This window comes from Oryzias latipes, chromosome 9 (assembly GCF_002234675.1).
Source record: "Oryzias latipes chromosome 9, ASM223467v1".
In the NCBI taxonomy this organism is placed as follows: Eukaryota; Metazoa; Chordata; class Actinopteri; order Beloniformes; family Adrianichthyidae; genus Oryzias; species Oryzias latipes.
Window position 1 is genome coordinate 15,644,742 of NC_019867.2, and position 23,685 is coordinate 15,668,426.

General features: G+C 37.8%; 1 protein-coding gene across 3 annotated transcripts in view; it reads right to left on the minus strand.

The window, feature by feature from the left end:
- The window catches only part of fam172a (family with sequence similarity 172 member A), a 143,737-nt gene continuing 120,052 nt past the window's right edge, over positions 1-23,685 (minus strand). For all 3 annotated transcript variants that reach the window (XM_004072645.3, XM_011479289.3, XM_011479290.3), the window contains exon 11: positions 1-2,295. In XM_004072645.3, coding sequence (XP_004072693.1) covers positions 2,135-2,295 — 161 coding nt within the window. In that variant the 3' untranslated portion in view covers positions 1-2,134. The remainder of the gene's footprint in view (positions 2,296-23,685) is intronic.

The following is a 23,685-nucleotide window of genomic DNA, read 5'->3' on the forward strand; positions in this document are numbered from 1 at the left end:
AAAAAGACAAGAAATACTTTATTTGATTTAATAGGTAAATTACAGTTTTGAAGCATGTAAGACAATATTTGTACAGAAACACAGAAGCAGTTAAATCACTTTTAGACAGCATGGGTGATCAAAAATAACAGAACCTAATAACATTATGTCATTTGACAGAGCATTTTTAATTTCAAAAACAAACAAAATAAAAACTTTTGATAAAAAACAAAAAGGGCAGTTAGGTTAAATCAATACCAGAGGAAAAGAAAAATAAAATCTTCAAGACCTAAAGTAATAAAAAATTGCCCCTCCTTTCTCTGCAGACATGTGCCTTGGATTGAGGGAGTCCTCGCATATTCACATCTGCTCATTTATGGCTTGTTGGATATTAAAAACGGTATGATGAGTCCTGTTTATTCCTAAGGCAACATTATACACATTGTAAAGAAAAAAGAAAAATCAAGAGTAAGAAAAGGGCACAAAGGTGAGCAACAGAAACTCATCAAATCAAATAATAAGCCAACTTCTTTTGCAGGAACCTGGGGAGATCTGAATCAAATTAAAAGAAAATTAGCCATCAGCCACACTTGTTTAATGAAGGTAGAAATATAATCCAGGAGAGCCTCAAAGCACGCACATAAAGAGCAGGAGAGGCGGGGCGTGCACGCTTCACAATGATGGCGAACAGAAATGTACAATTGCTCAATGATATCACACGTTTCCATATCCAGTTTTGAGTTTTTCCGAATGTCAAGACGCATTAGAATTGTTTTCCATAAAGCCTTGAATGGTTTATAAAGCCTAAGCAGCTTCCGTTTTTTTGGTCACATTTTTTGTCATAAACTCAGATTATGTAGCGCTAAACAGGGAGACTGTCACTTTTAAGTACATGACGAAAACTTGGCCGGATGGACTGAAAATCCGTTTTCTTTTCCCCTCAAACATCTGAGAAAATATCCTTGTGGCTTAGAAAAATATTGAAATCTTGAATTTCCTGACATTTGTAAGGTGATATATTGGGGTTTTATGAGAGCTGTGAGTTGACTTCTGGCTCCTGGGAAAATGAGATATCCCTCAAACCTATTTTGATGCTTGATGTTAAGTGATTTTATATATGCAGTCTCCTAAATTCTCTGTAATTAGAACAGGTTGTGTTTGTTTTATGTGTTTCATCACATTCAATCACCCACAGGCATCAATTACAAGGATATCGCACTGGGGGAAAAAGGAAAAATGATACATGTGTATAATAAACAGAGATATGAACTCTTTACAATTTAGTAGGACGCAAAAGTACATACTTTCTTTGAGATGTGTTGACTTAATAAAAAAAAAAGAAGGAAAAAAGAGACTGGGAAATTGCTTGACAGCCCAACATTAAGAAAAAAAAAACCTGAAACTTTTATCATTTCTGGGAACCTCATAAAAAAGTTAAAAAAGTTGAACCAGAATTTGACATGAAAGCCGTTTAAAAGTCTAAACAACAAAGGATGAGTGCTTCCCCTTTATACAATATTCTGTGAGTTTATATTTTGAAATGACAAAAATAAAAATATTCAGGCTTAAAGATAAAATGACCAGATGAGATAATTTTAGGGGAATAAAAATCCAGGCTTTAGGACCAGCAAAGGAAAGAGGGCGGGAGGAAGAGACTGAGCAGTACAGACTGGAGGGCAGGCAGGGCATTAGCTCAGTTCAGGCTGATGTCAGGACAATTAGAGGTGCACCACAGCGCATTGTGCACAGCGCCTGTCAGCCTTAATCTCTGCTGCTGTGGCCCGTACCCACAGCCAGGCCACAGCCCATGGGAAGCAGCAACACTCAGGCCCATATTGCTTTGACAGTTGCACTCAACTAGAAGTAATGCAAAACATTATTGTGTTGTATACATGGTGACCCTGTACTTTTGTCTCTATCAACTAGGGGACTGTGTGAGTGCAAAGCCAGGAAGAGCTGGAGGGGAGAAATGACACTCAGGCAAGACACTGAAGAGAAAAATCATGAGAGAGGTTACAGAGGACGAGACAATGAAAAAAAAGAAGAAAAAGACAGCAGACCGTTTATGAACTTCCACATTTGATTCCAATCTACCCACTTCCTTATCCCACACCTCAAAAACCTGCGTCTATTCCAAAGTGATGTCAGTGCCTCACTACAGATCCTGGTGTTTGTTTTTGTGGGAGCTGCTGCGCGTGGTGACGGTATTGGAGTTCTCCTCCTGCTCCTCGTCTTCTTTTGCCTTTAGGGCCTCGCTGAAGAACTTGAAGATGGATTTGAAACTTATCCAGGAGGTCAGCTCATGTCTCTCTGTGCCTTTAGTACAAACGACAAACACAAAAATAGTTGCTTACTGTTTGCTGCAGGGATGGAAAAGTGCATAATGACTATTGTAGCAAAATCAATAAACACAGTTCTGTACTCCATGCACACAAACTAATACTGAAAGAAAAAAAAACCATTATGGGGGATAAGTTTCAGAACCCCCTCCACAATGAACTGCTTCTCTCAACACAAAAGTATGTGAGAGCCATGGCAGCGTATGACCTGTTAGTCCAATGAGACTGCTTTAATTTGTTATCCAAGCGGATACCTGATAATCAACACCATCGCATGTGTGTGGAGATGGAAAGAGGTCCGTCCAGAAAAACCACCAGAGATATGCACAATGAAAGCACTAAGTGAAACCAATGGAGCGGGAGTCATTCATTCATTGGGAAAGGCAAGACCGAAGCTGGAGATACGTAACTAGCGGACATATCAGGTGGTCTGGCAGTGGCAGGGGGAGGCAACAGTGCTGGGTTTCCCTCTGACCTCCTCTAGGTGAGCGAATTCCAAAGTTGGGGTCACACTTGAAATCTGGTACATGCGCCTCAAGTTCCTTTAGGATTAGGGTATCATAGGCCAGATATTTCATTGGATAGCTTGTAAAGTCAAAGGTGGCAAGCTCTACAACAGAACACCTTGGCTCCGCATAAGAGCACTGATGATGAGAGCAGACCACGCTTTCAGTTCATGCTCACTAACCATGCAGTGCTACCAGATAATGCTTTTTCTTTTTCTACTGTCGCCATTTAGGAGGTTGGCTGCTTGGACACACAACTGTAACTGGACCTGAAAAGCTTAATTCAGGGGGCCTTTCCTTGTCCATAGGGACAACTGGTTCACTGTGAGACAATATTCACAGTTTCATTCTTGCCTTGGTGGATCTACAACAAATGCATACATACCTTTAGAAGCAAAAACTCCAGGTAACAGTGGAGTTCATGGTAAAGAATTGGACTGCAAAGCAAGAACGTTTGAAAAAAATACATTTTCTCCACCACTGCATTTCATAGCTGCTGTTGAATGGTTCTCTGCTATCCTGTGTTGGGCTTTTGCCAACAATAAGGTAAACAAATATTTGCACTTTGTTCTTGTCTGTCCCTGTGCTACTTTGGATTTAACTACTATAATGCTATAACTGTCAATGCAGCCATGCAAACCTGAGCTGTATACTCTAAAGTTGTCCTGACCTTGGTGCTTTCCTCACTTTACAGTAATGACCTTTAACATTTAACACACTGACCTCTAGAGACCCTTGGGTACCTAGATTGGTCATCCAGTCCTGGGAATACTAACAACTGTTTCAAATAATTACAGTACAATGATGAAGTCCTATAATTGCTCAGAAATGGCTACATAGATCTGCTTTTAACAGGAAGCAACAATAACTTGTTGAATACTTTTTAAATATATTTTGATCAATATTTATCTTTTAGAAAGGTGTACACACAGCAGATTGCCTACAATAAACTAAACTGAACTAAAAAAAAAAAAACACTTGGCTGCAAAATGCTATTTTTTCTGGACATGTTTGAGAAATAAAAGTGGACAAATTTTCCCCAAAATTAAGAAAAAAATGTTAAAATATGATTTCAATAATTTATTTTCTTTACTTTTCCAGCACTTGTTTTGGTTTATGTTGCAGCAGCCGCAAAAAATAAATAAATACAAAAAGAAAAAACTGGACCAGAAAGCCACAGAGATACAATTAGAAAGCACCTTAAAAGCTTGGCAGACAGGCCTCTGATGGCCGCTGAACTGACCCCATGTTTATTAGATTGACCTCTGCTTGGATGCATTAATGCTGCTGGCATGTGTGTGTTTATGTGCAAGATTGTAAGTCAGGAGAAAAGTGAGGTTCTTGCCTTAGAGGGAATTTCTTTCTTTCTTTTTTTTGCTAGAAGGAAGTTGTGTGTAATTTGTGTGCATGAGGATGTGCCAGGCTTCTCAACAAGTATGAGATGAGAGACAAAAACAGATGTAACACTGAAAGTAGAGTGCAGTCAATGCCTTGGGTCAAGTCTACTGTCCAGTCAATCACTGTAATCAATAATCTGATTGACTATTTCTTACGAAGGGGCCCATCAAATCATTTATTAATTGAAACAAATACATTCTTAAACATCTAATATATAATTTATAACCAATTTATGACAACTTTTTTTTCCATTTATTTTCTTTTTTGTTGGTCTTTCCCCCACTGGTGTTCTAACTTCTGTTTTTTCCTTTTTCTTTGTTTTCTGTTTCTTTGCAGACCTGATCAATTTTGCAGCGCTTTCCCATTCCCCCCGAACTGGCTGTGAACTTCCCCGAACGCCGACAGCCTCTCCTCCCTATCCTGTCGCAGTTGGGGGTCACGAAGGGGGTGTCCATGCGCCAATATGCAGATGAGCCTGTACCCCTCTGATGACTCTTATGTTACGGTCCACCCATCTCTCCGGGGTTGAGCCTCTTATCTGAAGTCCAGTACCTCCGACGAGGCTCACACAGGGACATAAACTTACAAATAAAAAATCCCATTAAAAAGAAGCATCCACTCTTCCTTTTATTGGCTAAAATGCACTGGTGCTAATGGATGTTGTCAAAGCAGTAATGTGAACTGATTTAGAGGTGGCAGCGCAGTAACCAGGCAGAAAAAGAACTGAAAAGTAAGATTTATGTCAGCTCTGCTACAAGTCCTAAAAATATCTTAAAAAGGAACAGAATCTAAAAAGACCCAATATGCCTAAGATGGGACTTTAAGTGCAAATTCTGTCTTATTTTAGAATAAAGTTTTTTGTAAGCATTTTCTTTTACATGCATGAAATATGATGAAATGAAATTGCATGCTTTGTGAACATTAAATACAGTGATGACAACCCCCCAGAAAAAAAGAAAAGAAAATCTCATTATTGTCATACTTTAATTGTAATTAGTAATGGTAATTGCACAAAGAGACAGCCACATGCAGATGTTTGATTGTACGGCAGAAAATTGCCTGTGCAGAGATATGGTCTGAGGTGAGAGCTCCCCGGTGTGCTCTCAGTTTGACCATTCTGTGTGCATTTCCTGAGCCTGCCTCATTATGTGACAGTTAGAGAAGAGCATTTGATCCTGGATATTTAGCCTCCTCCTCTCTGTCACAGCCTCTGGAGCCCGCTCAAAGTAATTGACTGTTTGATCTACTCTGCTCTGATGCAATAGGATGATACAGGCGCTCGTAATTCAAGAGTCTTCTTTTACCTGGGATACACTTGTACGTATTTCCACAGTCACTTGCTCCAAAACACAAACACATACAGAGTTGTTATCACTTGTGTGCAGTGAAGTAAAAGAACAGAGGAGCAGAGTTCTGAACTGGAAACAAGGAAACTCCTGCATAGCTATAGGCCATGCTTTCTTCCCCATGAACCAAACAATACGTGCTGTTGCAAATGGAAATCGGCTGTGATTGTCACAAATTTCAAAACAAACGCTAGGTGACTGAAAAGCCAAAGTGACGCCCCGAGTGATACTCTGACAGGAAGCGCAAATCAAAGCACACCGACTATAATTAGGTTCCATCTGGGCTACATTATTTAAAGCCTCACCAGTTAATGGCTTGTGTACAAATGGCCTCTTTTACTGGAAGTAATTTTTTTTAAATTCGTAATTACATTCATGTAAAGGAGACCATATCTCTTTGCTACAGTTATAATATCAATACATATTTCCAATTATTAAGAGCACTTTGAGCCAAGAGAAATGTAAAGTGAGTACTCTTCTCTGGGAAAATTAACAAATGTGGCTGCCGAGTGGAATGCTGCACACATTAACTGAAGTTCAATTACAAAAAGAGAATCAACAGCGATAAAATCAGAAAACAAAAAGTGCAAAAAAGAACACCTGCCAGGGCTAATATGACTAATATTATTGGATGCTGAAGGAAACATTTTCTCATTTCCTTTTGTCGGGGTTTTCACGGAAAAAAAAAATACCCTAAGCAAAGGATTATCTTATCAATTTCCTATCGGGGGTAACCTAAGCTTTTGTTTTATCTGAATGTGAGGCACAGCTATGCATTGTGGCGTGTGCCTTGGCTGGTTGTAACCTTAGCCGGGTTAGTATTTGTTGAGAATATCTGTTGCATGCATCAGCGGAGGAGAATCGCTATCTGTATCCTGGTTGTCAGACGATCGGATTTCCGCTCCTGACGCTCTCTTATATTAAATGATCTTCTGGGGTGAGTGCAAGAGTATGCTTACAAAGTGTGTGCCCACACAGTCTGTTCCTGTTAAAACCTCGATGTCTGCCTGTCAAAATGCAAAGCCCACACATGTGTAGTTAGGTATGTGTATTTGTCACCGTGGCTTCTGACATGTATAAAGGGCAAGGATGTCATTTAGTCCCACATGGCTGTCTGTGGGGGGTGGGGGGTATAACACGTTGCAACGGAAGACGAGGTCAAAGAAAGCTGAGGCAGGTGACAGGTGGTCAGCCATGCTGCCAAAGCTGCGCTGGCCTCTACAACTAAACACGGAAATGTCATCTTGAGTCAAAAATGTAATTAATCCCTAACACCTATCTTCATTTTCCACTCAAGGTGAGGATATTCACATCAGACCCACTCTGGAACACCAATACGATCAGTCTTTGTCTATGCTAAATTATGCGTTTTGAATAGAAACCACGCTACACTAAGCCGTCACAGGTTTGCTGCTTTACCAAAGCAGGGAAGAAATGCAGGCATCAATCCAGAAGGAAACAAAAATGCACCCAAACAAAGCTTCTTTCATCAAACCAGTTAAACAACTGTTGCCACTTGAATTAAATTCATCTTAAATGCCTGTTGGTGAGCAGGGTCTACCTCCCCCACCACCGTCATCCATACACCGCCCTTAATTGCTTTGCTTTTTATTGTGCATTGTTGATAGACAAAAAGATGGCAAATCTCATTACACATTTAGAGATGATGAACCTGAATCACTAGCTACAGGCGCTGCTGAGGAAAATGTGTTTATTTAGAAGAAAACACAAATAAAAGTGAAACTAAATCTACTAAAAAGCCAAAAGAGAATGGAAAATGACATTTACCTGTTGAAATCTTTATCCAGTCTAAGCTACTCTACAAAATAAATAATGGTACATAAATAATGACATTGTTCAAATAACAGTGTAGCTGTAGATTGTTTATTTTCTATTCCATGAACTATAGGTCATTTCCTTAACCTGCCATTCCTACCAGCTCTCCAAGCACTGAGCCCGGACTGAGTGCTTTTTTATGTATATATATATATATATATATATATATATATATATATATTTTAACATAAAAGATAGCCTTGGTCGCAATAAAAGACCCTTGTTTTTATAGACTTGGATAGGAGTATTTACAAGATAACCCTAGTCCAAGGACTGCACAGAGTATTTGATGCTAGTGTCAGATTCCGCTTCCCAGTAAAATATCAAAGGAACAAACACGCCCTCCCATCTAAAAAGACCTTTCAATGCCCCCTGCTTTGCACAGCTCTGCTGACGGGGGGGTTTGTGTAGAGTTCTTGGAAATAGAAAATAAAATCTCTTTCAACTATGTTACTTTTTTAAATGAAAAAGAAAAATTCAATAAAAACAACAAAGATACAAAGAATCAACAACAACAGCAAACACTGTATATAATTTATGAAAACTAAAATAAACAATGCATAAAAGGGTAAAGAAAAAAAGATACTACTTGTTTTCTGCCTCATGTGCTTTAAGTCTGAGTTTTGTTATATTAGTTACACATATTGATCCTTTTGACAGTCAGGCCAGATTGGGTCTAAGAATTAAGCAGACATATCACAACAAAAAACACAACTCTTATTTACCGAAATATGTGTTAATAATTCTATTTTAGCAGCTGACCATGTCCATAAAGTTACAAGATTTTTTCAATATTGTACTTATTAGTTTTTCTAGTATTTCCTGTGTGTACAGTCTTTTACTGTGACTGCTTAACTTTTTTTTTGATTTCCAAACATTTTTTTGAATGTAGTAAAAATAAATAAAAGTATAAAACCTAAAGCTAGAAATAACTTCTGTGATTATTTGCAATATGTAGAGAATGCATGACACTCCAGTAAGTTAATATAAGAAAGAAGCCCAAACTAAAAAGCATATAATCAGTGAGTAAAAAAAATTACACACACACACACACACACACATATATATATTTTAAATATATTTTATTATATATATACATATATTTGTAACAAATGATGTTAACGTTAATTTTGAACTGAAAATAAAGTGTTCCTAAATGAGACAGTATGTGGAGTTTGTACTAATTTAATCAGAACAAAATGTTTTCCTTCTTTTTAAAAATCAGATTAAAGGGTTATTCGTTAAAAAATAAGCTTAAATGTGTCTGTCTATGTGACAAGGTGAGATGCAGAAAAACTTTGAAATAAAAACTAAGCATGTTTAAACACATATATGGGTGGAAGGGACTTTTTTTTTGGATTATTACCAATACATTAACACTGTAAACAAAATCCTACTCTCCTGTCCAGGCCTTTTGTTGAATCTTCACAACCATTGGTTGGGACTAAAATGGCAAACACTTGGGAGCTGCTAGCTCGCCTGACACGGTTTTGTTTTTTGCCAATTGAGGAGCAATGGAGAGCTTTTGTTTCTCTACCGAGGCATAATGTCTCAAAGGCAGCACAGCTGAAAAGAGAAGCCCACACAAAGACTGTGCAGTAATACACACATACATTTACATGCATTCAGATGGGCACAGGCGCTCACGCACAATGATGCCTGGACAAGTGTCAGGACAGACAACCTTCCCAAGCACAACAGGAATGAGATGGGCTGGAAACAGGGCATGCGCAGGAAAACAAGGACACTCAAGTATGTAACAAAGAAACAACGACACGTGCACCTCCAGGACGGCCTTAAATATAGAAGTAAAACTACATTTATACAGTACAGACACTAACACATCCCTTAAGATTTAAGGGGGGTTGAAGGTACAGGAGGTCTCATGTTTCTGTGAGACAAACAAGTAGATTTAGTTGGAGCGCATTTTCAAAAAAAAAAAAAAAAACATAACAAAAACTAACAAACAAAAATCTAAACTTTCCAAGAGAAGTAATACAGTGAAGTTTCTCTGAGGCAATACCAAAAAACACAAGAAAACAGTACAATAACAACTGAATGAACTTCATTTAATACAAAGTCCCAATCAGTTTACCTAAATTGAGGGTTTTCCTGCAGCATTTTGAGTCTAATCAACAGGAAAAGGGAATGAATAGTTCATGTTCCAGTGCACAAACTTCTGCCCTCTTGCTATAAATGTTGAGACTACCTTTCACAGCTGCTTTCATTGTTTATAGAGTACAAAAAGTGCCACGCCTTTACAATGTCAAAGTAAAAAAAGTGGCTAGAAACAGCAGAACGTGAACTCCCCAATAACTGCAGAAACACTTGTTTCGACAAGCTTATCATTTAAAACCCATTTAGCTCTGAAAGTGGGCATGGCATTGCAATATTGTATCATATGATGGAATCTTTAAAAGAGGGAAAAACCGAATCTAAAGTGACAAAAAGCAGCTGCCTTTGGAGCTGTGGATACAAAAAGGCCCTGGAATGCAAACAGTGGAATAGCTAGAGCTGCTCAAATTTTACTTTCGCCCTCAAACCATTGTGAGCTGCAAGTGTAAGTGAGAACAAACACACACACTTTGGTTTTTGAGGTTAAATGATATGTAAATAAACTCTGTTTTACCTTAACAGATTTCTTTTGCAGCTCACCAGCAGCAATTTAAGCATCACTTGGCTAAAACCTCAGTGTATGTGAACAAAAAGACATAAACAACTTGAAACAAACCACACGACTGGATGAAAGCAAGCAAACATGGGCATTCGTGAAAGCCTACAAGTATTACTGCAAGTAGTTGGATTTACACATACAACACTGAATATACAAAGAGACCAATACAAGAACATTTTAGACTTAAAGAACATTTACTGCACAGAATAGCAATTTGCAAAAGTTTTATTCAGTTTTTTGTTTTGCTCCAATCAATGTTACAAGAGACGCTACTTAATTTACTTTTTAGATAACTATGTTGCAACGCAGAAATAAAAAGGGAGACATTATGTGTGTGTTTGGGGTGTGAAAAGGACATACTTTTGAGAAGATATAGTTCAGGTGGGGGAGGAGCAGGGTAGAGGTGGAAATAGCAGGGAGAGAGTGTTGAGGGTGGGGCAGGGCTGAAATAGATCACTTAATGGAACAAAGTGTAATTAATGGGTCAGCACAGATAACAGGGCTCTGGCCCTATCTGGGAATGCACTAATAGAGCTGACACACTCTCAGCAAGATCAGGGAACAGGCTCTCTTTCTGAGTACCTGTGTGTGCAATGTCTGTGCACTGGAGCATCTTTATGTGTTTTGACACACAGTTGATAAATAGTAGGTGGAGAAACCACTGAGGTCATAGTTTAACATAATTTCCTCCAAGACCAAGAGCTGTCATCCTAACGATCTAAAAAATGAATATGGAGTATGTTTACATTTTTCAAACCACAGCCTCCGTCGCTCTCATGTATGTTCTCCTCATTACATCAAGGCATGAGTGATGTTATTACACTTGGCGAGGCAGCACGCCTTCAGCAACAGGGATGTGGTTGTTTATGGAGAAATGAGGAGAAGGAAGCCGCCTGGTCAAGAGAGGGTCAAATCTGAAGTGTTCTGACAAAAGTAAACTGCCACAAACCTCTCCTCAAACTTCCTGCCTGAGTGTAGTCCCTGCGTCAGGGGAGCCCGTCTGGAGCCAAGGGGCTTGTGCATGTGAGTCGACAGGGGTGTTGGTTAGATTTCAGTATTTTTGAAGACTGGCTGGGGAGGGTGGGGGAGGTCTTGCCGTCCGGCACATGCCTTGGGATAGTGAGACGGCGAACGATGGACAAGGCAGGAGAAAGAGGATTTCCCTTGTTTGTCTCAAAGAGTGGACGTGTGTTGTCACACGCAGAGAGCGAAGTCTGTCTTAAGGATGGCTTTCTTTGTGTTTGTTTGTGTGTGTTTGTGAATGTGTGCATGGCATGAGGTCGAGTACATCAGGACAGCTTTTTGTGTAGGTGTATTATGTTGATGCTTCTTTCAGGGACACATATCTATAGGCCATCTTCTTCAGTCTGGTTTAGTCAGACAAGGCAAGGCCACACCAATACTAGCTTGGTAATATAGACACCCTGCAGTACAATATATTTATGTACAAATAAAATCTTACATATTTATGTACAAATAAAATATTTACTGCCAATTTATTCGCCTTGAAAAGCCAGTAAATATAAAATGAAGAAAAAACGCAACAGTCTTTAAATAGAAATGCGTGATCTCAGCGGTGGCAAGTTGCATATTAAGCTGTAGGTGATTGTGTTGTTAAGTGTGTTCTGCTTGTGTAAGATGTAGCATCAAGGGGTTAAAAGGAGAGGGACGAGACACCAATCTGTTAGGACAAGGGGAAAACAGCTTCAAAGACTCAACATCAACCCACCTCCCCCACATGCACACACACAGAAACACAAGCTGACGGACAGTCCGTCGCTTCCAGCATATCTTTACTTTGTCCTTGGACTGTCTGAATACCACTGGAGGCGAGCATGATTTGAGAGAGCAAGTGAGAAACAGAGACAAGGAGACGGAGGAAAGAGAAGAAAGACAAAAATGAATGAGAGGAGAAGAGAAAGAAGGTGTCCCTCAACAACGCCTATAAAGATAACTCTCCTAGGAGCTTCTTTTTCTTGCTATCACCAACCAATGCAGCATTCCTCAGACTAAATGTATGTTGATGTATGTTTGTAAATGAGTGGCAGTGAAGATTTATTAATATAAATGATACAATATAAACATCTCTGAACTGATATTTAAAATGTCAAAAGTTAAAAGAATCATTCTGCCATTAAGTTTTAAATATTAAAAATGGTACTGAAAAAAAATCCCTCCACACATTGTGGGAGCATTTTGAAATACAGACTCATTATGATACATTGAATTTATACAATTACTAGGATGGCTGATCAAGAAAAGATATGCATAAAAATAAACAGTTGTCTTTCCCTTGAGAAGGTCCCTGTCACATTTGCTCAGTTAGATTGCACCATATATATATATATATATATATATATATATATATATATATATATATATATATATATATATATATATATATATGTATGTACAAATACATATGGGAGGCCATATTTCAGCACTTTGGGCCTCGCCTTGACATTAGCTCTGATGCAGAAAATGTAGGACTGGAGGGAGGTGGCAGTACAGGGAGTAATTCTCTATAGACCCTTATGTAAAAAATCTGATTTTCCACCTAAAATAAGTTTCATTAGTTTAAAAGGGGTTTTTATATCCTATTCTCAACATGTATGAGTTTAGGGGCATGATACTTTGGCTGGTAGGTGGCCAGACGCAATAGAGCTTCAGACTTGATGTTATCCTGCCTCACTGTCTTCTTCAGAACATATTCAGTTTGGGGTTGTGCACGTACTACTTTAGGGGGGTCTTCCAAAAAACAGGTTATGTGAGTTACCACGGTAAGTTTGAGGCTAAGGAAGCGGATAACCTCAGCTTTCGGTTCCAAAATTGGAGGTATGTTTCAGGGTGTGCGTAGTTAGCAACTCATGCTCTGAACATAACCTGGTCTGGAGCAGGTTTAGTTGAAGGTTAGTTGGTTTCAGAGAGGTGAAGCAGCATGATGTGTCCATTTGAAGATAATTTAGTTGATGAAGAAGCTCAGATAACACTTTTTCCACCGTGAGAGGGTGTTAAGACCACGTATCGATGTTGTAAAGATACAATTTTTTTACATTGATCTAACTTAATTATTTGCTTCAGTTAAGATCAATTAATTTTTTGAGTTCAGTCAACTTAAGAATAACACATATGTTACTTTCATTCAAATTAATTCAATGAAGTAGGTGTAACTTTGGTGCTGCTGTTAGATCGGCAGCGCAAGGAATTGTGGGATACCATTCCTCGCGCCATTGCCATTACCAATGCTTGTCTGTACTGATGTGGGTTTAAGTTTAGGTTTTTGTCTAAATATGTTTAGTTGTAGCTGTTTTACTGTATTTTGCCGAGTTATTTTATCCTGTTAAGTTGAATTCTTTCTGCACCATGAGTGAGAGGAAGGGAGAGGATGATAAGGTTATTTAGCAGCCCTAGTGCAACAGTATGGTATGAAAATTGAAGTTAGAGTCACATTAACCCAGGGTTACCAAGATGTGCGTAATTACACTAACTCATATATCTGGTCTTTTGGAGCCGACATTTCCAGAGTAAGCAAGTTCAGACGGACTTCAGCCAGAGTTCAGGGTTAAAGTCAGGGTAGTTTAAACTTGCTTTCTAGAATACCCCCCCAGGTTTCATTGTTGCTGTTCAGAATAAAATGAGTAGCATCAACGATTATCTTTCCAGAGCATATTTGTATGCCACATAAAGACAAGCTGGCATCATAAAATAAGCAGAATGACAGCTGCTTGCTGTGAAGAGCAGCATGTTTTGTCCATAGTCATTTACATAGGACACAGGTTGCCTCTGCCACTACCTTACAAGGCAATAACAGAGGTGGTATAAAAAGGACATGGAAACAATTTGATGCTGTTTGCAATAGTGCAATTCGTGAAACATATGGGTGGTAAAATAAAAAAGGCTCACTGAGAAAAGTGAGAGTGATTGGCTGCTGCCACAATTGTCAAATGGAGATATAGATAACTATGGGGAACAGCTGACCTTTCAATAAGCTGCTTGTAGTCCCAGCTCGATGAATTTTTTTATATATATTAGAATGTGTCAGTCATAGCTGGAATAGTTATGTCCTCTCACTTCTTGCGAATGCGCAGAGTTGTGGCCACTATTTTAGTCATATTAAAATTGATCACATCTGGAAATGAAGACAAAAAAAACCAAAACAAACATTAAGGTATGGCTATTCTCAACCCAATTATTACTAAACTATTCACAGTAAAGTATGAGGCAACAACTGAGCACTTGACAATGCATTGCTTGTCAGGTATAGACTACAATCTGTCTATATTTTTTGGCTAAATATTTGAATGAAGAAATAACTCAGGAAATGCCGGCTAAGTAGTCTTTTCTTCAGAAAGACTCTCCAAAGCAGTATAAAAAAAATCTTGCATGTGAAAAAAACCCAAAAATAAACACAACATGAACAGAGTTTACCAAGCAGGTCATTGATTCCTGTGTCAGAGCAGCCATGACCTCTTTAGAGGCAGCGAGCACATGAACCACAGACCTAAATAAAGCCGATTCACCCGCCCAAACAGAAGGCGAGACCTTTATCTGACAGCGTGAGCCAACACCAGATATGCGCTGTCTTGGCTTGACCTTGCAGCACTTTAAGATTTATCATAACTGTAACTGGGATTGAAGGGATAGGTATGATGAGCAAAGGGTCATTGGTTTTCTTTTTTTTTGAGTGTGTGAATTCCTAAGCACGGTGGTATGAATGTGCAGACAAGACAGCCTTATACAGAGGTAAGGCAGGTCAGGGTTGGCACCCACCCTCTCAATCCTCCCGTATTGATTGGTGAGAAGACAGAATTAACTAATCAATACTTTTGCACTTGTAGCGCAAGATGAAGGCACCTTAAAAACTAAACTAACAAAATAACTGCAGCCTAGGTTGAACTATGCAGAAGGGGAACATTGATCAACTCATATCAAGCTCTGTCAACATGCTTAGCAAATTTGATTTTCATTTATAAGTAGAATCCAACTTTTGAGAGACCAAGTGTGTGTCTGAAGATCTCAAACAGAAAAAAAAAATACAATATGATTTGTGCATCACAGAGTTTTTAATACACATAGGAAAAGGAAAATGTTTTTAAAAATGTTGTAGGTTTTAAGCACTGCAACAGAAAAATAGTATGTGTCAGAAATTAAAGTGCTATAAAGAAACTGGGCGAATATGGAATCTACCCTCCGTCATCATTTAAAACAAGCTGGGAACACTATTGGCATTGTACAATTTATGCTTCACAGTTCAAACACAGTTTTATCTGTGCATGGCCGCTAAGTGATGTGATTTCACTTTTTATTGCAGCCACCTCTTTCGCTCGTTTCATCCACTATCACCCCTTGTCCTCATGTAATGACGGCTGATGGGATTCCACATGCTCCATGCACAGACTTTCAGCTGTGCAGCCGTTGAAGAGCTAGCGTGGCCTATTAAACAATTTGTAACCTCATCCCATTTTTGCCATCATGTAAAACCTCCATACCAGACATCCATCAGAACACATGCGTTCTTCCCTTTGTACGTGCACATGCACTGGCTTGGCCATAGGCGGTTTTAAGTGCTATAGAACATGGATTCGACTGCCTCATATTTCACAGCAGTTACAGTTTCTTTCTTTCTTTATTGCTCTGATGGTGAGATGGTGTCTTAGATCAGAGCAGTCCACTCTGACCTGTGATCATTCTCGTTTCAGTGACCCCACAACTGCTTGAGAGTTGTGCCGTAAAACACTGCTAGGTCAAAACAGCTTTACTGAAATCTTTTCATACTTACAATTTAGATGCTATTATTGCTTGTGATCTTTTTTTTTTCCTTTCAGAGGATATGCTAACAAAGATATATTCATTTTTATTGTTCCTATGGTAAATAAAAACCTTATCAAAAATCCAACAAAGAATAAATTGGGGTGTGTTTTTTCTTTAAATGGTCACAAATAAAGGGATCACTAACTAAATTTATTCTAGTTAAGAAAACACCAGCATATTGAACACAATCCTGCAGCTATTTTTATTTTTTTCATTTTGTTTGTTTGACCCAAAAAAAAGTTCTGCGTATTTCCTATTGAACTGAACAGCCATCATGTCTTGTATCATTAGACTCTTCCTCTGCATCCCTGCTTTTGTTTTGTACTATAGCTTTTCCGCTTTTCTGTTATCTGATCACATAGGTTTGTGCATGCATAAAAAACACCCAAAACAAACAAACACTTCAACTTTAAGGAAAATCTAATTTTTCTTTGCTCCATTTATCTCACATTATGGTTTTGTATGATTTCTGTGGTGCAAAAACTTCCCTTTCTTGCATGCAGCAGGGAGCATGCCCCATCTGTGCATGTCCCATAAGGGAACATGCAGAGAGATTTGAAAATCTATCTTCCACAGGGACTTTTCTTTGCAGTTGCTCTTTTTTTTTGTCTATTTCTAAAAAAAGGTTAATTTCTTCAGCATTTCTCTACTTTCTCTTGTCTCTGGCTACTCTGCCATTTTCACTTTTAAAATACTTTTCTAACTTGTGAACTACCAAAATGTTAAAAATTGCATGCTACAACTCCACTATAATCGGCACATCTTAAAAATGCAACTTTAATCTCTTTTGTGTTCTCAAATTCTCTTTGACACAGCTGTTTTATGAAGACAGATGAAGTAATTTTCTACTACTTAAAAGTTTGGATTTAGAAACAGATAAATAGGGACACTTCTACATCAAAAATAAAAAAACGAAAGAGGGATAAAAAACTGAAAAATTTAACACTAACAAAAAGAAAAACATGAAGAAATTCTGTTAAACAACATTTCACATTCAATGGGCATAACAGAGTCCTTTAGAAATGTAAACTGACTTGTAAAGGTTTTTTAAGATCCTCTGATTTAATAAAGGAGAGGAGTATTGAGAAAAGAAGAAGTCTGGATAAGGTTTCCTTGACCTGCCTTCTATTGACAAGATCTCCAGTTAATTAAGTGTTTAGTACATTCAGGTACGTGGGTTTTATGTTTGCAGAGTTTTACATTGGAGACTAAATTCAACTCACTGCTTCCTCTTATTCAACACTGTTGCTTCTCCCTTATGTTTTTAGTGTTTGTGCATGAACATACTTTTTTTTATTCTTTTTACCAAGAACCTTTTTGAAGTTCTAGGTAAAGCCAGAACAGCTCAGACAGTCATTTCTGCATGAAAAACGATAAACCTCTGAAACAAAGAAATTGTGTTGTAGCTAAAGCTAATTCCATTCTTCAAACATTGTTCCTGGCTGAGGATGACACATTTGTTCATGGTGTTCTCATAATCCAGGGACACAAAACGTCAGAACCTGATGCCTGTGTGATCAAGAGCAATCGCAAAGGTGAAGAGGAAACTGACAGTGGGAACAAAAGCAGTCTGTGACATGGCTAGGTAACACAATCCTGAAGTGTAAATGATGAGTGCAGAGGGCAAACAGTCTAAGTATGTTGGTTACACACATTCCTGCCAGGTATAGGCAGACAATCATACATCCAAAACCAAAGCGCACACACATAGTGAACAATTGGCACATAATGTTTGTTTGGGTGGAACTTGAACTTGTCTAAGCCTCAGGGCCAAAGCCAAGCTGGTGTGGGCGAGCCCACACAATCACATATTGAAACTAAGAACACCTGAACACCTGGAATGGGCTGCACAGCACTGTCACCCTAACAGGAGCTGTCAGACTCCAGGATGAAAGTGACCCAGGGCTGGGGGAGGGGGGTACACCTGTGCCATGGGAGGCCCCCGGTCTACGATAAGGATCCTCTTAAAAACACTAATGGTAACAAAGTTTCTGGTATTTAATTGGCACTTAAAGTGGATTTCACTTAAAAAAGATGAAATAACTAGCTGCCTGCCCACTTTATGAGTCTCAGGTCGGTGACCACAGCTAACAGCTGTCTAAGTCTGTCTGTCTTCATGGGGTAGCACAGTGGGCATTTTTTGCTTCTATGGCCAGTTTTCTGAGCTAGTCACGCATATGCATGAAAGGCCAGGCTCCCAAGCTAGTTGCTGCAGGGCAGATTTTATGTGAGTCTTTCAAGCAATCAGGGCACCTTTGATCACTGCCCAAGACTGTTTATCCCAGCACTTGTACTTGTCTGATGAACAGTGGCAAGTGAACAAAATAGTTTTAAGAAACATAAGCAGAAGAGTTCAGACAAATGTAGTTGAGGGGTGTTTTTAGGTCCTGTACTGCCCTCGACCTGCAAATGCTGGCATGCCCTGTCCTGCTGGTGGCTACATAAAGAGCCCCAGGGTGGGCTGGGGTAGGTGGTTGGAGAAACAGACATAGAGTCGGCATTACCCAGATAATCTCATTAGGGAGGCAGCTCTGCCAATCTGCCAGGGGTCAGCTGGAGTGCTACATCACTCATCGAATCTTTGGCACTCTCTCTGACCCCTAAGCAGGTTAAGAGTGAAATGTGTAAAAGCAAGGATGGGTAGTACAGGGAGCAGAAATGATAGTAAAGGTGGAAAAGAGAAGTAAAGACAACAACTACAAAAATATTGTTAAGGTCAAAATAGTTTAGGAAACACAGACACATGTCTGTTGTTAACACTTTGAGTAAGAGGCCTAAAACTATAGTAAAAAAACACAAACTAAACATAATCAGAGAAACCCTGGGAGAATTATTGAAAATGATGAGAAAGAAAAAGAAAAGAAGAATAGAAAGGTTTTAGTGATGGAGTATTATGAATTTATAACTAGTTACATCCACTACACGTTGGTTTATTGTAACTATGAGGGATACTCCAAGGCTGTATTTGCTATAGTAAAAATAGGCTAAATTTAATGATATAGGTGAAACATGTTATACTCAACAAACTATGTAATGCTTTGCATAGAGGGAAAATGAAGACTAAAGTCTTGAAACAATTCTGAATCCATTATCCATGATCAATTAAAAGTTTTAGAACAGTCCAATAATTCTAGTTTTCTATTTAAACTGACTCATTGTAATGTCTCGTGGCATTCAGAAATTAAAAAATCATACAAATGAGAAACTAGAGTAACTGAAAGGGAGTGTAGAATCAATTCATAGATGCCAATGTATTTATAACTCATTAAAGTAGCCTTCTTTTACTTATATGCCTGCTGAACACACTTACAACATTCTCTTTACAATGACAATAAAATCTTCTTCAGAAAGTTTCTTCCAAGTCTCTCGCAGTAGTTTTCATAAATGTTTGCCACTTAAAGATTGATTTGCTGTCCCTCTTCTGTCCAGTTAATACCAAACCAGCTAAATGAGGTTCAAGTCCAAAAACTGTGCTAGGATTTTCCTTTTTTAAAGTTTAGCATCTTGTTTTTGGTCTTCAGTAGCTCTGAAAGACCTTGAATTAATGAATTTAGTTCATTATCTTGTAGGATGAGTCCCTAATCAACTTGGAGGATACCAGGGGTGCGGCAAAATGATGTAAATTCTGAATGCTAAGATTACATTATATAAACTATTTGCTGAGCAAACAATTTGTTATGATTGTTAGCTATTAGACTGCGCAATTGTTACATTTTCATTTGACCAGTTTCATTTAGTAAATTGACTCTCTGCTTGGCTAGCTTTGTGAAGCTCTATTAAATATAACCAAAGTTCTTGAATGTGTTCTGGTAATTTGCATTGAGACTGTAAACTGCACACTAAAACCGTAATCTCCATACCTATTAAAATAGTCAGATTCAGCAAAAACAATAGGGTGTACTGAGTCATCTAACTGTCAGCCAGTTCTCAATGAGCAAACTAAAAGTTAGGGTGGTCAAATGGCTCAGATCTAGCTAAAAAGTGTCTCAAAGAGGTGTTTTTTTTAAAGTTGCTTCAAGTACAAAGGAGAAAGTGTGAGAAGACAAGACTGGAGCTCACAGTTGACTTCAGTGAGATTTGCAAGGGTAAGATTTGGATAATCTCCCAACAGTGCCACTGTGAAAGGAGATCTGAGGAGGAACATAGGGACATTTAGGATAAAGGTGGAGTACTCGCTTAGGCACGTAAATGGTAGAGGGGAAAGTATCAGATCTTCAACTGAGATTTGACCTAGTTCAAAACGCAGGTTTTGTAAAAAGCTCCGAACTATGCAACAAGCAAAAAATCAAAGCTTTATTGCTGACAGTGCAACACAAGCATTATCCAATGATTGAGATAGCTTTATTGGGAAAATAATGTTGCATGTTGTATTTGTTAAAAAAATAAAAAATATTTAAAAAAAAAAGTCTATTAATTTATAGAGACATTACATAAATGTTGTTGAAACATTACACATTAGGGGCTACGTAAAAGCCATAAGTGGACTGGCTTCTAGTACAGAGAGTAGATATAGAAAACACAGAAGGTGAAAACAAGTAGAAATAGAAATTATTTTGAAAGCCTTTGAAAATGTGCAATGTTCAACTTTTAAAATTTGTAATGATGAAATGATTTGGTAAATTTCACAGTGCTGTGAGATATTTTAAATAAAAGCATTAAGTAATTTTATGTTTGCTTTTTCTTTAAATTACCTTTTAAAAAATAAATATACGTTTTCATTTCATACACTAAATATTATGGGGCTGAAGCATATATGCATGAAGAAGTACACTATACATGCATTTAATATTCTTTTACTTTTTATCAAACACACATCACAGACACGTGTGTGCGTGTCAGTGTAACAAGGCCTGTCTACATTCTGAGAACTCATTACAAAAAAATCAATGCATGGCATGGATTTATAGCAAAAAGCTTTTCATCACCCTACAACCTCGTTCATTTCTGGCTGAGCACAAACTACAAATATATGAACACAGACACAATAAGAAAAAAAAGAAATCAATATACTCAGTGCAAACACATATCTCATTATCATTTTTATAAGATCAGAACATTTTTGAAAATGTGTAAATGATGCTTGTGAGGATGAGTGTTACTACACAACCTTAAACCAATTCCAGTTTGCTGTACTGAAAAGATTTCCCCTTAAACTGGCATAAAAACAGCCACAGCTCTTCTGTATTGATAATATTAATTCATGAAAAGGTTGTAAGTTGTTTGAAACAAAAGACATAATCAATTGTCAAAACTGGATTTGTACAACAGGTTTTATTTAATAAAAGGAAAGAAATCCAACAATCCAATTTATTTCCAAGGTCATCTTAAAGTCCCACCCCAATCATCTTCTAATCTATTGTAAACACATTCACAGTGGTCTTTTTAATTATGACTATACTGTTTTTAGCCAAAAAAACAACATTGGACCCCCCCCCCCCCCCCCCCCCAGTATTGTTTATTGTTTTCTAGTACAGTTTCAGCAGAGCAGCAGTAATTCACTACAAATTCCCCCTTCGAGTAGTGGGCGGGACTGTTTGTGTTGTGTAAGCTTGCCGACACTTCCCATCATCTCTTTGTTTACACTCTCTACTGCTAGCTTACAGCCCCTCACGACCCCAAACTAACATTACTGGTGCAAAAAAATAAATAAAATGGTGAGGAACATTGGAGCTATCCAGCTGTACTGTTTTGAGCCGGCTTAGCTTTGTTGAAAAAACTAAGACTTACATGGATCCAGTCATCTACAAGTGGATACATCAGAATGGAGCAAAGCAGAGAGCTTGCGGCCTGCTGATTGTAGATTTAACATATCAACTGCAAGCTTTGTCCAATGGCAATTTTTGGTCTGCCCCTGATTCATAACAATTTGAATAAAGAAATACTCCTCCATAATGAGAAAAATGCAAAAGAACATGCTAAAAACACAATTTTCAATGGAGTGGGTCTTTAACATGGATCACAGAATCATACATACACGGTTCATACAACTGCAAATGTTTTAAAAAACAAGACATATTGTTTCATGTTAAACATGTTAAACAAGAGTCTACATAAAATTGCTTAAAAACGGTTCCTGTCAATTATACATTATTTCGTACTGAAATTTGTCATGCATGCATTTTTGTATTATGTGATTCTGTGATGCAGTCTGCAAAAAAAAAAAAAAAAATGTCAGTGTCAGATTGTTGAGAAAGACTGGTAGGGCTCATGAGGCAGAAAATAAATTCCTAAAGCATTCACACTAACCTCTTCCTTCCCATACTCCTTCCAACTCCACAAAAAAAGCCACATCTTTTTTTTTCTTGCACGTCCGTTTCACAGACCTTATTCTTTCTTTTCTTCTCGTAGCCACAAGTGGAAGTGTTAAATTTTTAATTTTCCCAACACTTTTTTGAGTTGTTTCAAAAAAAGATGTGAACATATAAACCTTTGGGACCAAGAAGGTATGGAAAAATTTGAAGTTTTAGCAGAAGGAGAAACCTTAGTGAAGAATATATATATATATATATATATATATATATATATATATATATATATATATATATATATATATATATATATATATATATATATATATATATATATATATAAATATATAAAACTCCCTGGTCTGTTTTTACCTTTTTGAGTAGTTTCATTAACATAGTAGTGGTTGAATTTTTGCCACATTTAAACTAAAACATTCAGCCTCTTTTGCCTTTACCTGGTATCATGGGCAGAAAAAATAAGCACAGAATGGGATAGTTCCATCTTAAGGAATATTTTACTGCTTCTAATTTGACTTAAATACCTTGTTCCACAGCTGAGTGCACTAGCACCTGCTGCAAACTCAGCTAGCCTATTGCAGCTCAGTACAGAGCTGTTGCTAATTTTCTGATTCAATTAGCATGCCTCAGAGCTTTCCAGTATAATTGCAAACTACTTCACAGTTACCTCGCTGATTAATCACTGCCCATCTGCGAGCCAGGGTGTGGGAGACCGTGGGACAGGTTTGTGCATTCTCAAAAATCAGCTCCAAGCAAGTTTTAGCTTCAGCTAGTTAGTGAAATTGTCTGAAATGCGACACCATCGTTCCATGCCCACAGATCTGCACTTCGTTTTTGATTTAGGGACTATATTCCAATTTGTAAAAATATAAATAAAAGGGTTAACAAAGTAATTTAGCAATTTTGACATTGGCTTCAAGGAAATCAAGTAGAGAACTAAGTTAGATTAAATAGGGAATTGAACAGACATTGGACCTCACAGATGAAAAAAATCGGAAAGAAAATGTTTTGTATAATACATACATACGAGTGATACATCTAATAGAATAAGCTAAAAAATTAATTAATTGAGAATTGTATGTGCAGCAACTGTAAAATAAATATTAATTTCACTGTTTGATCTAACCTGTTGAAAAGCTATAAAATAATAATACTTAACCCAAAACATTCGGGGGGTGCAAATTTAAATGTTAACTTACAGTGCTACTGCGCTATATAACGGTTCACCTTTCGCAGACTTTTTTAAGAACAATTTTGCATGCTTTTAAAAAACACTTTTTACATCATGATTGGCTGGTGACTTTGTCAATCAATCTGCTCCATGCCAAATGCCTTTAGCTTGTCTCATTTAACTAAATCTTAAACTGTGAACAGATCTTTGTTTTATATAATCATTTTTAAGAGAGTTCAAACAAGAGAGAAAAGTGTGAAAATGTTCACGTCTGTCTGAGAAAAGTGTATAAAGTGTGTTGTGAGGGATTTTACAGCCTTTAAACATCTGTAATCTTTGCAGGTTATTTTAGAATCTAA